We start from the raw sequence: 15130 nt of genomic DNA, 5'->3' as shown, positions 1-15130 counted from the left end.
AAACTGTAATAAGTCCAGTTCCTTTCACCTCTTCCCATAGGCTTACTGTGACCCACATTCTATGGAATCTTTGCATCCTACGCAGTGGATGAGGGAAAAGCACTGGGTAAGGATATCTAATCTATAATCAGAACACTAGGGAGTGGAGAAGTTGGTTTCTAGAGCTTTCCAACAACCTCCCTTTCTACTTTTTGTATAGGTCTACACTGGGCATCTTCTTTCCAGTCGCCCAGAACCCACGCTCTCCCCAGTCGTTGCCACTCACACATCCTGTTGCTGCTAACAGCTGTGTCTCTCCTGCTCCAGAAGTATTCTTTCTCTCCTCCTCCCTGCTGCTCTCCTTTCTTTTTTTCCAAGGCTGGGCTCTTCCGATATTGATGAAGATCATCTGTCTAAGCTAATTCACCATAAGGTGTTAAAAACTAATAAATAGTTCAGGGATGTGTTGCCCTTCCCAAGGTATACAAATTGGGAAGTAGGTGCTTTCACCTGCAAAGAAGGAATGAAAATCTCAGACTTTTGTGCCACAAGCACCACCTGTGCGTGCCTTCATCCTCGTGCTCTCTCGTGAGAGTTTGTCACACACGTGGCAGAGTGGCCAAAAGCACAGCCACTGAAGCCAACTGCCCAGGCCGGCATCCTCATCCTTAGTTTTCCTAGCAGTGCAACCTTGCACAACTTAATTAACTTCTCTGTACCTCAGGTTCCTTGACTATAGAACGAGGTTAATTATACTACCTAACTCAAGGCTGTGAGGGCTGGATAATAGCATATTTAGTATGCACAACCTTTACCCTGGCAGATAAGCAAGAGCTGTGTCCACATTCTATATTGCCGTGTCTTCTCCTCTGCTACACTGTGCTTCTTTCATTTTCACATCCTCAGGGCTCAACAAAGTGCCTAATACATAGGAAATACTCAATTAAGCGCCCTTTGCCAACAAAATGAATGAGTTACGAAGAACTTAAATTTAAAAGATAGGTAGGATTTACAACCAGAGAAACTTAGTTGCTAGAAGATGTAAAAAAAAAAAAAAAAAAAATCAAATAAATAACCAAAGGAGCCCCAGAGAGGGGACACCAAGTCTGCAGGTGGCCCCAGGTGGAAATGGTAAAGGTCACTGAAACTCCCTAAGTGACTGGGGTGTGAAGACTCAGCTTGAGGCCTCCAGAATTGCTTGTAAATAATTAAGGTTTGTTAAGAAGATAATAAACGGTCTCCTGAGAGCTAACTAGAAAGCAATACATCCAAGGAGGCTAATGAAATGCTTGATGGAACCGGCTGTTTGAGGCGTACATAGCACATTATGGGAACCCTTGGGAAACTGGCAGTAATGCCTCCACTTAGGAAAATCCATTTGCACAGAGAAACCACAGTCTTAGTCAGGGAGGAGGTGTGCTGGAGGCCAGAAGGGACCCATCGTGCCTTAGGACTAGATAAATAGAGCTCTTACACTGAGAAAGTGCTGGTCTCTAGGGCAAGGGGTGCAGCTCATACGTGCACGTGCGTGTTGGTTTGTCCTGTCCCCCAAGGTGGACATGACCCCTGCAGGCTCTCAGAATGACAGCTGGGGAAGGAGAGATGGAGAGGCGGGGAGGAGGGGCTAGAACTCAATGGACATTTGTGGAAGCCTTTTTTCAACAAAGATCTTTAGGAATCTATATATTCCTGTCAATTTACTGAATTTTTCCTAAGGCCCTAGCTTAGTGCAAGGCACTGAGAAAATGATCAGAGGCATGTTCATGCCTCACCTTCTTGGGGAATCCACCAGGACCGTCTCAGCCCTTACTGGCTTTGCTGAACTGCTCCAGGGAGCTTGTGTTCCACACACATCATTATCATGTCAGTGTGGGCCTACGTGTGCAGGCTGCCTCCCCTCATCACATGGCAGCTCCTTCTAGCAGGGTGTGTGTCTCAGACTCCTCTTGTACTCATCATTTGCCAGTTCCCACCCCCAAGGTGTCTACACAGAGCTGGGTGCTAATAAGACCTTGTATGTTGAGTGGTTTGTATTCCCTGCCCAGGAAGCAGTTAGAAGTCACTGTCAGCCAGCATCCTAACAAAGCCTAAGTAAGTGTTTAGTGCAAGTGTTAAGGAGTGAAGTGTGAAGGGATGGAGGTGGGGAGAGAGGGGAGGGACTGCGTTTGGATCCAGAAGAAGGATTTTAATGGAAAGTCTTACTGAGCTGATGGGACTTGAAATAGCCCCCAAGGGACTCAGTTCATGTTGTTGAACTTGTGTATATAAGAGAGTAAAGCAGGGTGCATAACTGTGCATATAACAGTATCTCACTTCCACAGAGTCACAGAAAGTAAATTTTAAAAGAAAATATATCAAAGTATAGAATTAATAGCAGTTATCTCTGGATTCTGGATTTCTTTTTTGTGTATTTTTATTTTCCAAACATTCTGCAGCAGACATGTGATACTCTTGCAACCATAAAACTGAGTTACATTTCTACAAGTCAAGTAGGAAATAAGGAAGCAGAGAAGTAGGGACGGACTGTTTTGTCAGGGAGCTTGCCTAACACAGAGAAATGGGAAAGCTGCAGACAGAAGGCTATGAAAGATCTTGAGACGGTCTCTTTCATCCCCTCTGGAATGGAAGATGGATAGACTTGAGCAGGCTCCTAGGTCATACGGATGGAGCTCCTAGAAAAGAAGTGACACCTTAAAAAAAAAAAAAAAAAAAGGAGAAGAAGCCGATGGAGCACGACCCCTGCCTGGGTGGGTATGGGCAAAGGTGGAGGACTAGCCTTGCCCATGGCAAGAGGCACCTGTGCCCGAGTGTGCAGAAAGAGAGCAGCCAGTGGGCAGGAGTGGAGCAGTGAGCTCTGCCTGGGGGCTTTGCCTTGCACCGCTACGTGCACTGTCTGTCTGTCTGTCTGAGCGTCCGTCTGTCGCCATGTTCTACCTATGCCGGGTGTTTATGGCATCCCTGACTCACAGGGCAGAGGACAAGGAAGCCGCCCAAAGGGCACTGACTGCCAGGAGAGGAAGAACCCCGGAAGGAGGCGGGTTCCAAGTGTGACAGTTGGTGCCCTGGGCAGAGAGGGTGCTCTGGGAACAGAGACAAGCTCAACAGTCAGAGGTTAGACTGTTGGGAACAAAACCTGAGTGTTGCCAAAGTGGAGTGGTTTGAGGAGCAACTGAACTTTACCTCCAAGTCAAATATATTCTCCACTGGCTGTCTCAATACTAAAATCCCACCACTGAGTGAAGGCACTGTGTGTGAGTGTGTGTGTGTGTGTGCGCGTGTGCATGTGCATTTGTGTGTGTGTGTGTGTGTGTGTGTGTCTGCATGAGCTTAGCCACTTGGTCATGTCTGACTCTGCAGCTCCATGAAGCCCTCCAGACTCCTCTGTCCATGGGATTCTCCAGGCAAGAATACTGGAGTGGGTTGCCATGCCCTCCTCCAGGGGGTCTTCCCAGGAATGCAAGCGCTGCCTGGGAGGGAGGGAAGGCACAGTGAGTGGCTCTCTTCCTTTAACCTGCAGGGCAAACCCATCTCCTTAATTAGCCCCTCTCACCCATCCATCCCTAGAAAGGGGATGCAGGATGGATAAATGTTGATTTAAAAAAACAAATGCTATTAGGAAACTGAGGCTTGGAGAGAAGGATAGTGTAAAGGCAAAGGAAGAAAGACAGGTAGGAAACACTGAGAGCAAACCAGCTTGCTGCCTGCTGAGGTTCAAAGGGGTGGGTGCTCATTCGTTGACACCCACTCAGCAAATGGCTGCTGGACACCTGTGTTCCAAAGGCTCTGCTGGACTCTGGGGGAAAATGGCAAGCAGAGACAGACACAGTTCCCACATCACAGAGATAAATGTAAAACCATCATGGTAACCGGTGGTACACAGTCAATGACAGGATATAACAGAGGATTTGGGGATGAGGAGAGGTTGTCCTGAGGAAAGGCCCTTTGAGCTGACATTGGAGGATGGGCAGGAGGGAACCACAAGAAAAAAAGGGAAGAGGTGAGAGGAGGAGAGAAGAGCATGTACAGAGGTCAGGGCATGGGAGAAGGTGGGCCACGTTCCAGAAACTAATAGAAGCCGCTGTGCAGCAATGGAAGTGGGTGGTGTGGGTGGGCCGTGATGATTCCAAATAAACAGAGGCCAAGTTCAAACTTCATACTTGGGCCTCAGGGCAGTTTAGGATAATTCTTGCTATCTGTCAGACTTCACCCTTCAGGACTCTCCTAGAAAGCAACTCCAAAGTTACACCTCCCCCAGTGTGGTCAGAAATATGGGATGGGCCCAAGTCTAATAGGCCATGATAGCAATTGAGGGTTTTGGGTTTTTTTTTTTCCCATTATCTACATCTATTTGAAACAGTTCTTTTGAGTATGAGGGTTCTTTCTTGCATCGAATGAGTGAGCGCTTGTCAGTTTGAAAATCACTGATGTTTATCTTTAGATAATTAAATTAGGAGGAAAATGAAGAACCTACTAGTAACAGGAAGAAGCAAGAGTCCTCTCCCGTCTGGCATTTGATGAGATAGATATTCGTTACTGTGCATTCCCATTGCTTTTCCAGGACAGAACATAGGGCAGAGACTTGACAACATGGGTGTGTGAAGCCAGATTGAGCTTACATTCCGTAACTATGTCTCTTGCAGGGCTATCATTACTATATTGTCTGGCTGTGCCCCAGACAAACAGGATCTGCTGCTACAAACCTTTCTCCCACTCTTCATCATGAGGAGGGCACTGCTATGCTCTCAGCCACTGTCTCTTATCAAAGTTTCCTGGTTTGGTTGACAATATCCTGCTCAATATGATTTTTGTTGTCACAAATTGAGTATGATGATTGATTTCAACCCAAGGAACCTGGTGGTGAGCATAAAGGGACAAGCAGTGAATTGCTGCTTGGGACGTTACTGCTTGTTTGGGACATCAGCATAGTTTGTAAGATACTTCCAATTTGGAAATGAAGGAGGCAAATCCAAGTGCATGGTCCAAACACGCTTGTTCTTCAGTGCCCTTCGCCCCACATCGGTGTCATAGCAAAGCTCACTTCCAGGTCCTGATGCTGAAGGTAAGGCCCCCACTTCCTGTGCTCAGCAGTCTTGGCTCTGGTCAGAGTGTGGAGCTAGGGGCTCAGCCGTGGGCATAATGGTCGCCACCATCTTTGGACCCCTTTCTCTGGCCCTTCTCACTCCTCAGTGTCACCTCCTCGGGCCCATTTTCTTTTAGCGCATCCTCTGGCTCCCAGTCAATCTTTAGGGAGATCAACCCTGAATATTCACTGGAAGGACTGATGCTAAAGCTAAAGCTCTGGTATTTTGGTCATCTGATGCAAACAGATGATTCATTAGAAAAGTCCCTGGGAAAGATCAAAGGCAGAAGGAGACAAGGGCATCAGAGGACAGACGGCATCATTGGTGCAATGAACGTGAACTTGGGCAAACTCTGGGAAGTAGTGAGGGACAGGGAGGCCTGGCATGCTGCAGCCTATGGGATCACGAAGAGTCAGACACAACCGGGCGACTGAACAAAGCCGCAGCAGCAAAGTCTGGCCCGCAGGATGCTAGTGGCCTTGCAGGAGTGGAGCTTGCATGGCCTACACTGGCTTTCTGGGGGCCATCTAAGAAAAGAGGGCTTAGAAATGGGCACTGGCGGAGGCAGGGGGGCTGGTTAGAGGTCAGGTGCTGGTTGGAAAGAAGCCTAGTTTGGGAAAGTTGTCCAGATGGAAAGTTAACTTAGATTTGGAGGGGACAGAGAGAAAAATTATAAAGGAGATAAGCAGGCAGAACAGCCTCAAAATCAATCATCAAAGACAAGAATCTAGCTGTTTATGTTTAGCACACATGGTAGAATCTCATAATTTAAAGGTCAGTAATAGAATCTGAGAATGCTTGGTAAGATGGATACCCCAGCTGGATTAAAGGGAGTTTTATATCTGAGGAGAGAGCCCAGTGAAAAGAGTCGGAGGAAAAAAGAGGACCACAAAACTATAACTTGATACTGGAAAACCAAAATATATTGTTCACAAATAGATTGTGAGCACTTGTTCTGGAAACTATGATTCAGAAAAAAAAAAAATATATATATATATATATATACATATATAAGCAGTAGTTCTTGTCCCCGTGCTGCTTAGGCAAACATGTCTCAAAATAGATGAAAGGTTAAATGGCAGCAAATCAGATGGGAGGAAAAAAAAAAAGTGATTGAGACTTCAAAGTCAAATCAGGAAAAAAACAATGTGGCTCAAAGTTACCTGGAAAGGCTTTATGGAGAGAAAGAACTTGTGATACTTCAAGGTTAGCCAGAAAAAAGGAAGGTGCTGACCCTACAAAGAGGTCTGATGATAACATTTTTCCAGACCAAGAAGTGCAAGATGTAATGTGACAAACATTTTTGTAATATCAAAAGTGTAGAGACATTCTGCTGCTGCTAAGTCGCTTCAGTTGTGTCCGACTCTGTGCGACCCCATAGACGGCAGCCCACCAGGCTTCCCCATCCCTGGGATTCTCCAGGCAAGAACACTGGAGTGGGTTGCCATTTCCTTCTCCAGTGCATGAAAGTGAAAAGTGAAAGTGAAGTCGCTCAATCGTGTCCGACCCTCAGCGACCCCATGGACTGCAGCCTACCAGGCTCCTCTGTCCATGGGATTTTCCAGGCAAGAGAGACATTCTAGGTGCTGAAATATTGGGATTTGGAAGAATGTCCCTGTGGTTTACAGAGTCTAAATAAGAGTTAGGGTAAACTAGCCTCACAATATGAGTCTTATCCTAATAGTAATGGACAATCACTGAATAGCTTCAAGTAGGTGTAGTATCATGGTCATAATTTTATTTTAGCAGATCATTTTGGCTTCAGGGTGGACAGCAGGTAGAAGGGGCAAAATAGGCTCAGGAGCCCAGTTGGAGACTATGGAAGTAGCTTAGGAGAGGGAGCTTACTTCAGAGAGGTGACAGAGGAAATAGAGAAAGATGAACAGGTTTTAGAGATACTGGAGGGCTAAAATCATCAGGACTTAGTGATGACTTGAATTTGTAGCTAAAGGAGAAGAAGCTGTCAAGGGTGATATGGTGGTTTTAAAATATGGTCCCAAAATACTTTGGAACTCCTCTCATCAAAAGGACTCATGTCCCCTCCCTTGAACCTAGGTTCTGTGATTGCTTGATCAATAGAATATGGTGGAAGTATGGTAAAAGATGCTGGGTCAATATCTGGGCCCAGACTTTAAGATATTGGCAGCTTCCGCCTTATATCTCTTTAGATATTCACTCTTATAATCTAGCTACCATGCTGTGAGGAAGCCCAAGCTTCCCTGTGGAGAAGTTCACAAACAGAGGGATCAGAATTAGCAACTACTTGCCAGCCAGTGAGCCAGAGTCTGGGAAGTGGGTCTTACAACCCCAATCAAGTCACCCCAGCTGACACCACATGGAGCAGGGACAAGCTGTCCCTGCCAAGCCCCATCCGAGTTGCAGATTCGTGAGCAAAATAAATACTTATTATTATTGTTTTAAGTTACTACTAAGTTTTGGAATGGATAATTACATAGCAATAGAAAACAGTAACAGATGACTCCTATTTTTCTGGCTTTCATTCCTGGAGGGATTGGGTGTCATTTACAAATGTAGAGATCACTGGAAAAGGCCCAGATGTGGAGACAAATATCATGAGTTTGGTTTACAGCTTGTGAGTTTGAACTGATTCTGAGATACCTAAATTGAAAAGTCACGCATACTTTTGGATTTATGGGTCTAAGGCTCAAGAGAGAGATTGAGTTTGAAGACAAAAATGGGGTCAAATGTGGGTCAATCAGAATGAGTGAGTGAGTGAGTGAAAGTTGCTCAGTTGTGTCCAACTCTTTGTGACCCCACAGTCCATGGAATTCTCCAGGCCAGAATACTGGAGTGGGTAGCCTTTCCCTTCTCCAGGGGATCTTCCCAACCCAGGGATTGAACCCAGGTCTCCTGCAGTGCAGGCGGATTCTTTACCAGCTGAGCCACAAGGAAAGCCCAGTCAGAATGGGTGTTAACTAAAGATGCAGATGTAGATGAGGGTCTAAGTGGAGGGGATTCTAACATTTCATGGTAGGCCGAGAAGCATGAAGCTGCAAAGGAGATGTGAAAAGGTTAGCCCAGGAATGCCAGAGGAGAACCAGGAATGGGTGTATCTTGGGGGACCGACAGACTAGAGTATGTTAGGAAGGAGGGAGGGATTATCAGGGTTAGACCTTGCCAGGAATACAAGCACCTGCTGAGCCAGGCTCACTTTCCCCCAGGCTTCCTCCCTGCTAGCCAGCATCGCAGTAAGCAGTGCTACTTGGTTACCAAGACCCTGGGATGGGGCCCTAGAGGGCAAAGATGAGGGCAAGATGAGGATCACACCTGTGCCCATGAACCAGTTCTTCCCTGGAGGCCTTGTTTTTCAAACTGTAGTCCCTGGAGGAGCAGCAACATCACTTGGGAGTTTGTTAGAAATTCAGATTCCCAGGTCCTTCCCTAGACCTACTGAATCAGTCTGTGTTTTGACAAGATCTCAAGACGACTTCTATGCATATGAAAGTGTGAGTTAAGACATCAGTTTGGAGGCTGGACTTTAACTCAGGGAAGCAGCCAGATGCTGCAAAATTGAGCTGCAAATCACATGCAGAGTATCAGCCCCAGTCATGCAGACAACTATTCATTAAACCTATTTCTCCTCAAGGTCCAGTAGGCAACTCTGAACTGAGGTTTTCACATCAGAATCACTTGGGTAAATTTTCATAATCAGAGAGATGGCCAGATTCTGCCTCTCAAGAGTCTGATTCAGAGGGTCTGGGGGTACCTGGACACGTGTACTTTTACTCCCCAGGGGATACTGATGGGCTGCCTGGGTTGCAGCCACTACCCTAAACCATCACTCATTGCACACATACCACACTTAGGGTGACCATTCATTGCATTCTTCCCACTTCAAGGCTGGAGCTGGGACTGGGGCATTTTAATCTGATCTCGTCTCTGACAGGCAGAAAGTGTAATTCCCCAGGCACACGAGCCCTCCCTGTGAGCACTGGCTTCTGACTTGTGCTCAGGCAGCAGCAGGCCCTCCCCAGGCTCCAGGTGTGAGTCACACCCTGGGATCAGGTGTGGCAACAGGGCTTAGAGCCGGGGAGGAGATAAAAGGCCAGCCTGGCCATCTTGCAGTGTACTTGATGGCCAACACTACTGGCTGTGGTCTGAATACCACCCTCTTAAAGTGGAGATGGACTGGGCACAAGGCCACTCTCTTAGAATTTGCCTGCGGTGCAGAAGATGTAGGAGACCCAGGTTCGATCCCTGAGTCGGGAAGATACCCTGGAGGAGGAAATGGCAACCCACAGCAGTATTCTTTCCTGGAGAATCCCCTGGACAGAGGAGCTTGGCAGGCCACAGTCTATGGGGTTGCAAAGAGCTGGACATGACTGGGCTACTAAGCACGCACTCATGGGGTCAAGATGAACTGGCACAAGGCCACTTATCTGGTTCTCATCTTTGTACATGTTTGAGATTGAGCCCTGTAAACCTCAGAGTCGACCAGGCCACTGTGTGGACTTAGAGATGCAAGGGACACGAGGCGAAGATACGCCACCCTCTGACAGGGAGGGTCTCGGGAAGCTGCCCAAGCCTGTGTGACTAACAGGAGCATGGTACTTCAGAGTGGGCAAATCTAAGTCATGGAGGAAAAGTCTCCTGCTGGGGACTGTAGCTCTAACAAAGGCCCCTGGGGGAGGGTTCTAAAATGGCATGATCAACTTTACAAAGATAGGAAATTTGAAACTTATTAATAGTTCCCAACAAAAACCCATCATGGATGAATCATCCATGAGCTTATTGAAATTTTTTTTTAGATGGAGGAGGAAAAAAAAAAATTTTCTCATCTTGAATATTTCAGGATGATAGAGTCCCTTATTTCTTGGTGAAAAGCAGTACTTCCTGCTTTTCTAACTTAAGCTCTGAGGTTTCCTCTAGTTCTAGGAAGGTAGGGCTTTTTGTTTGGTTATGTTTTTTATCAAGTCTTCAAAGATTTTAGTGACTCTGGGCAGAGTCTCAGAGACTTTTTTCCCCTTGGTGGACTCCTCTTTATGCCTCTCTTTTCCTGCAGCTGTACCTTCTACTATATCAAGTCTTTCATGGAGTCTGGTGGCTGAAAAAATTCCCAGAGTGGAAGAGCTTTGGTCTTATACACAAGTTGGAGCATTTTCTCTAGCAGCCTTTGGGAGGGTGGATGAAAATCTTTCATCCACAGTGACTCTCAATCTCTTGGCAGATGTCGGCCAGGTCAGAGTGATCAGACAGTTGATCATCAAAGTCTAGTTACTTTCCTATAATTTACACTTGCCCACACTAATAACAGCAACAATAATAATAACAGGCATTTATTGAATGCTTGTTATATGGCAGGCACTGATCCAGGGTCTTTACATTGACAACCTCATTTGCTATCTCTAATAACCAAATGGGAGGTAAAATGTGCATTTTTATACATTATAGGTTGCCCTCTCCATTTCACAGATTAGGAAACTGAGATTTATTGAGGCAACTAATTTGCCTCAAGCTAAAGTCAGTTAGGAGAAGGCAATGGCACCCCACTCCGGTACTCTTGCCTGGAAAATCCCATGGACAGAGGAGCCTGGTAAGCTGCAGTCCATGGGGTCTCGAAGAGTTGGACATGACTGAGTGACTTCACTTTCACTTTTCACTTTCATGCACTGGAGAAGGAAATGGCAACCCACTCCAGTGTTCTTGCCTGGAGAATCCCAGGGACGGGGGAGCCTGATGGGCTGCTGTCTATGGGGTCGCACAGAGTCGGACACGACTGAAGCGACTTAGCAGCAGCAGCAGCAGCAGCAAAGTCAGTTAAGGAAGAGGGCCTGCCCTTCTTGAGTGCCTGTGACATGAGAGGATAAGCGGGTGGGAGCATCTGCCAGGGAGGGGGAGGTATTGTGTCACTGACATTTTTGGATTGTCATACTGACTTTTAGTAGGTTTAAGTGCTGTTTTTAAATTCTTGAATGCACCACCTTCTGTTTGCATACCCTTCATATGACCTGCTTTTGCTGCTGCTGCTAAGTCACTTCAGTCGTGTCCGACTCTGTGTGACCTCATAGACGGAAGCCCACCAGGCTCCCCTGTCCCTGGGATTCTCCAGGCAAGAACATTGAAGTGGGTTGCCATTTCCTTCTCCAGTGCATGAAAGTGAAAAGGGAAAGTGAAATCGCTCAGTCATATCCAACTCTTAGCGATCCCATGGACTGCAGCCTACCAGGCTTCTCTGTCCATGGGATTTTCCAGGCAAGAGTACCGGAGTGGGGTGCCATTGCCTTCTCCATCATATGACCTAATGTGATTTTATTCTGATTCCCCAAAGTCCGATGAGTCCTGGGGCCTGTTTTCATTCATTCTGTTATGGTACTCTGCCCAAGACATCAGCAAAATTTTAGTGGTTACTGAGCAAGTTCAGGTGAAGAACAGAACAACAGGGAAAGCCAGTAGGTCCTCTGGAATCCAGCTGAATCCCCACCTCCTCCAGAAAGCCCTCCCTAATTTCCCTGTTCCTCCTCATGGTGGGGAGTGTCACCCAACAGTTTTTATGTTTGACTTTCGAAGGCCTTTATTGCTCGCTTACACATGGAAATGACTATTTCACCCACAAACATTTCCACTTGGCAAACATATACCCAGAGCTAGCCACCAAGCCCGGCTTCCATGGCTCCACTGTTCCAGCCCCTTCCCCTTAGTATAAAGGATGGAGGCAAAGGTGACGAGCCCCTGGTGCCAGACTTGGAGGGTGGAGGGAAGTGGATGGAGGCAGAACACTCTATCAGTGTGTCTGAACACAATCCCAAGAACTGGTTCCACTGGATGAGTTCACCCAGGGGTCACATGCCTTCTCACAGGAAGAGGTGAAATGTACTGCTCAAGGCTGTTCACAGTTAGGGCCACTTTTCGGTCTGTTTTGTTTTGGGTTATTTTTTCCCTAAGCCCAAATCCCTTCTTTTTATTCGTGCATGGCTTTCAGGTTGCAGCCAGACTGCAAATGCAGGGGTGTGTAGGGGAGGAGGCAAGGCATGAGAGAGACTTCTAGGCTCTGGAGAAGAGGATCAGAGGTCGCTGGCCCAGCCCAGAAAGGGTGGTCATTTCCTCTTAGCCTCCTACCCTTGAGACTTGAAGCACGTCATTCGGGTCTGGATGTGATGGCTGAGACAGATTCCCTGATGACTGCAGTTCATTCCAGACCCCTCACTCCTGCGTTTCCTGCACAAACTATGTGCTTGGTAAAGAGCTGTTTGGGTTAAAGAATGAACCAAGTAGGCCCTCTAGCCTGATGACGAGGGCCCCTCTGCCCCAGACAGATGGGCCTTCTGGCAGGGCCTCCGAGTTTGACCAGACCCTCCCGAGCAATCAACAGCTTCAAGATTGCGTTTGGAGAGATGGGGAAAGAAGGGGAACCTGGGGAAACCTGGGGACCTGGGAGAACCACCCTGGGCTGGCAGGCCAACTGGTTTGGAGCTTGCCTCTAGAAGCGGAAAAGTGAACCCTAAATCAGACCCTGTTCCATTCCACTTCCCAGGTCTTAGGGCTCCCAAGTTTCCTGGCAGAACTCTTCACCTCCTCCTGTAACTGCGCAGGACCCTATGGGACTGCCCAGGACAGTTCCTTCTCCGCATGTCCTCTGCCTGCCCCTTGTTTGTGGAAAAGCTGTGGTCTCCCAGGCCTACCCTGAGTCATAAAAGTCTGAATCAAGAGTGAATGCAAAAGTAGCAGTTGGAGCAGGAAAACTGGTAAGAATTTAAACAGTAAACTAGCCATATAGCAGTAACAGAATGTTTAGCTCCTCCCTGAAGAACCTGGACAGCACTACCTGATCCACATTTCCTGGGTTGTTTTAGAGTTACTGAAACCCCTACCAAATGGAAGGAAGTACTTAGTGATCATGAGCATGCAGCCTCCAGAGCTACTGGAGCCTGAGAGGGATGTCAACCCCTGTGACACCACTCTGTTACCTCACCACCAGCCAAACAGAAAATTGTGCACAAGCTGATCACACATCCTGTGACTCTCCTTCCTCACCTGGCCTTTAAAACTACTTTCTTGAAACTCATGGGGACTTTAGGTCTTCTGAGCATGAGCCACCCCTTCTCCTATTATGGCCCTTGCGGTAAAACTTTCTCTTTCACACTCCAGTATTTCAGTTTATTTAGCCTCATTGTACATGGGGCACATGAACTTGGATTCAACAACACACCGTAGTCTTGCTAGATCCCTGAAGCCCACAATAATTTCTAAATTGCAAGCTAATACAGAGAAAGACGAACACTGTATGATATCACATGTGGAATCTAAAAAATGCCACAAACAGATGAATAAAATGAAAAAACAAAAGCAGATTCATGGATATAAAGAACAAACTAGTGGTTACCAGTGGGGAGAGGGAAGAGAGAAGGGGCAAGATAGGAGTAGGAGAAGAAAGGGTTATTGTGGGATTATATAAAATCATGTATGTGAAATATTTGACAATTGTAAACACTACAGAATTTAAAGAATCTTTCATTCAAAGAAAAACAATATTTTTAGTTTTAAAATATGGCCAAATTTTAAAATAAATAAATAAATCGCAAGCTGATGAGATTCTCAGCACGGTCAACTCCTAAAATTCCCCCAACCCTTATCTCTCAAATTCCTTGCTCATTCTACTTTCTGTCAGTTCCCAGGAGTCTAATGCCAAGACCTCCGTCCTAACCCATAGACCCTCCATGGATCCCCACACAGTGACTTTGCTATTTAGCACCTGATTTGGAGTCTACCATTATATTAATGAATGTCTGTTTTTTATTATGTGGAGTTTCCCCATGTTCTGCGTTTTCAACGACCAGAGTACAAAGAGAGCTAAAGAGCTTTGACCTTTGGAAAGAGCCTTTCTAATTGGTTGTTTTTCTCTTTGTTTTTGCTTAGTCTTCTCTCGCTCTGTAAATTATATTGGGTGAGTAGTAGTGTCTCTCTGCCTCAGTTTCCATATATGTGATACAGATGTTACCACTTTCACCAGTGCCTCTTTCTCTGGTTTTAAGGCAATGGCTAAAATCTCACGTATTGGTGGTTTAGTTGGAAAGTTGTGTCCGACTCTTGCAACCCCATGGGCTGTAGCCTGCCAGGTTCCTCTACCCATGGGATTTCCCAGGCAAGATTCCTGGAGTGGGTTGCCATTTCCTCCTCCAAAATCTCAGGTAGTGAACACAAATCCTGGATCCACATATCCTGGCCTTTCTGGGGTTTAAAAACCCTGATTTTAAATATTTTGTCCTAATTTTCAGATTTTATTAATATATTTGATCTGATGATTTGACTTGGAATCAGAAAATATAGTTTTGAGACTCTTATGAATTCTTCATTCCAGAAATGGGCTCAAATTTTATTTACTAATATGCTGCTACTGCTGCTGCTGCTGCTGCTAAGTAGCTTCAGTCGTGTCCGACTAATATGAGAATTAAACAATTCTGATTCTGGCCTGGAACCTGCTTTTTCAACAACTCAACATGTCATTCTGCCCAGAGGGAATACACTGTGTCATTTGAGGCCCTCCCTGGGGGTGTCTGGGAGACCCTCAGCATTCAGCCCCTATCTTGCCCACCCCTGGACACCACTCACCTGCACAAAGCCCCCACAGCACAGGCTGTATCTTCCCCTCCATAGTCTGGCTTCCTCTCTGCCCCACGTCCAGCCTGGCACTGGTGGGCTCCTGTCTTGAATCAGTCTGGGCTGACTGGTTAAAGCTACAGTGGCCTCTGGCCCGGCCCAGCCCAGCCTTCGGTCAGTCCTCCCTTCCTCTACCTCTGCCCGGCTTGGCCCCCATGTCCCACCCCGCAGCTGGACTGACAGGTGAGCTCACCTGTGGGACTAGACTCCAGCCCCACCCACTCCACCTAAGGCCCCAAGAGGAACCTCCTTCAGCCCGTCAGTTCCTTCTCCTGCCTTCTCTCCATTTAGCAGGTGAGCAAAGTCCTGGGCTTCTCACTATAATGCAGGTTTACCTATATGAGATAGGAAGTTGCCACCTGTAATATAAAGGGAAACTATCTCAGAGGAAGGGTTTCAAAGTCAATAAAAGAAGGGTGTTGGCCACAATTGCCGAAACACTGCAAGACATATTA

At 46.7% G+C, this 15130-nt stretch overlaps 1 protein-coding gene across 1 annotated transcript in view; it reads right to left on the bottom strand.

The window, feature by feature from the left end:
* GPA33 (glycoprotein A33) overlaps positions 1 to 14829 on the bottom strand; it is a 56472-nt gene extending 41643 nt beyond the window's left edge. Inside the window, exon 1 of the mRNA XM_006057301.4 lies at positions 14628 to 14829. Within this exon, the coding sequence (XP_006057363.4) occupies positions 14628 to 14670 (43 nt within the window). The 5' untranslated portion in view covers positions 14671 to 14829. The remainder of the gene's footprint in view (positions 1 to 14627) is intronic.
* Positions 14830 to 15130: the final 301 nt, after the last annotated feature.

Source organism: Bubalus bubalis, chromosome 6 (genome assembly GCF_019923935.1).
Source record: "Bubalus bubalis isolate 160015118507 breed Murrah chromosome 6, NDDB_SH_1, whole genome shotgun sequence".
Taxonomy (NCBI): domain Eukaryota; kingdom Metazoa; phylum Chordata; class Mammalia; order Artiodactyla; family Bovidae; genus Bubalus; species Bubalus bubalis.
This window is presented reverse-complemented; position numbering and strand designations above follow the sequence as displayed.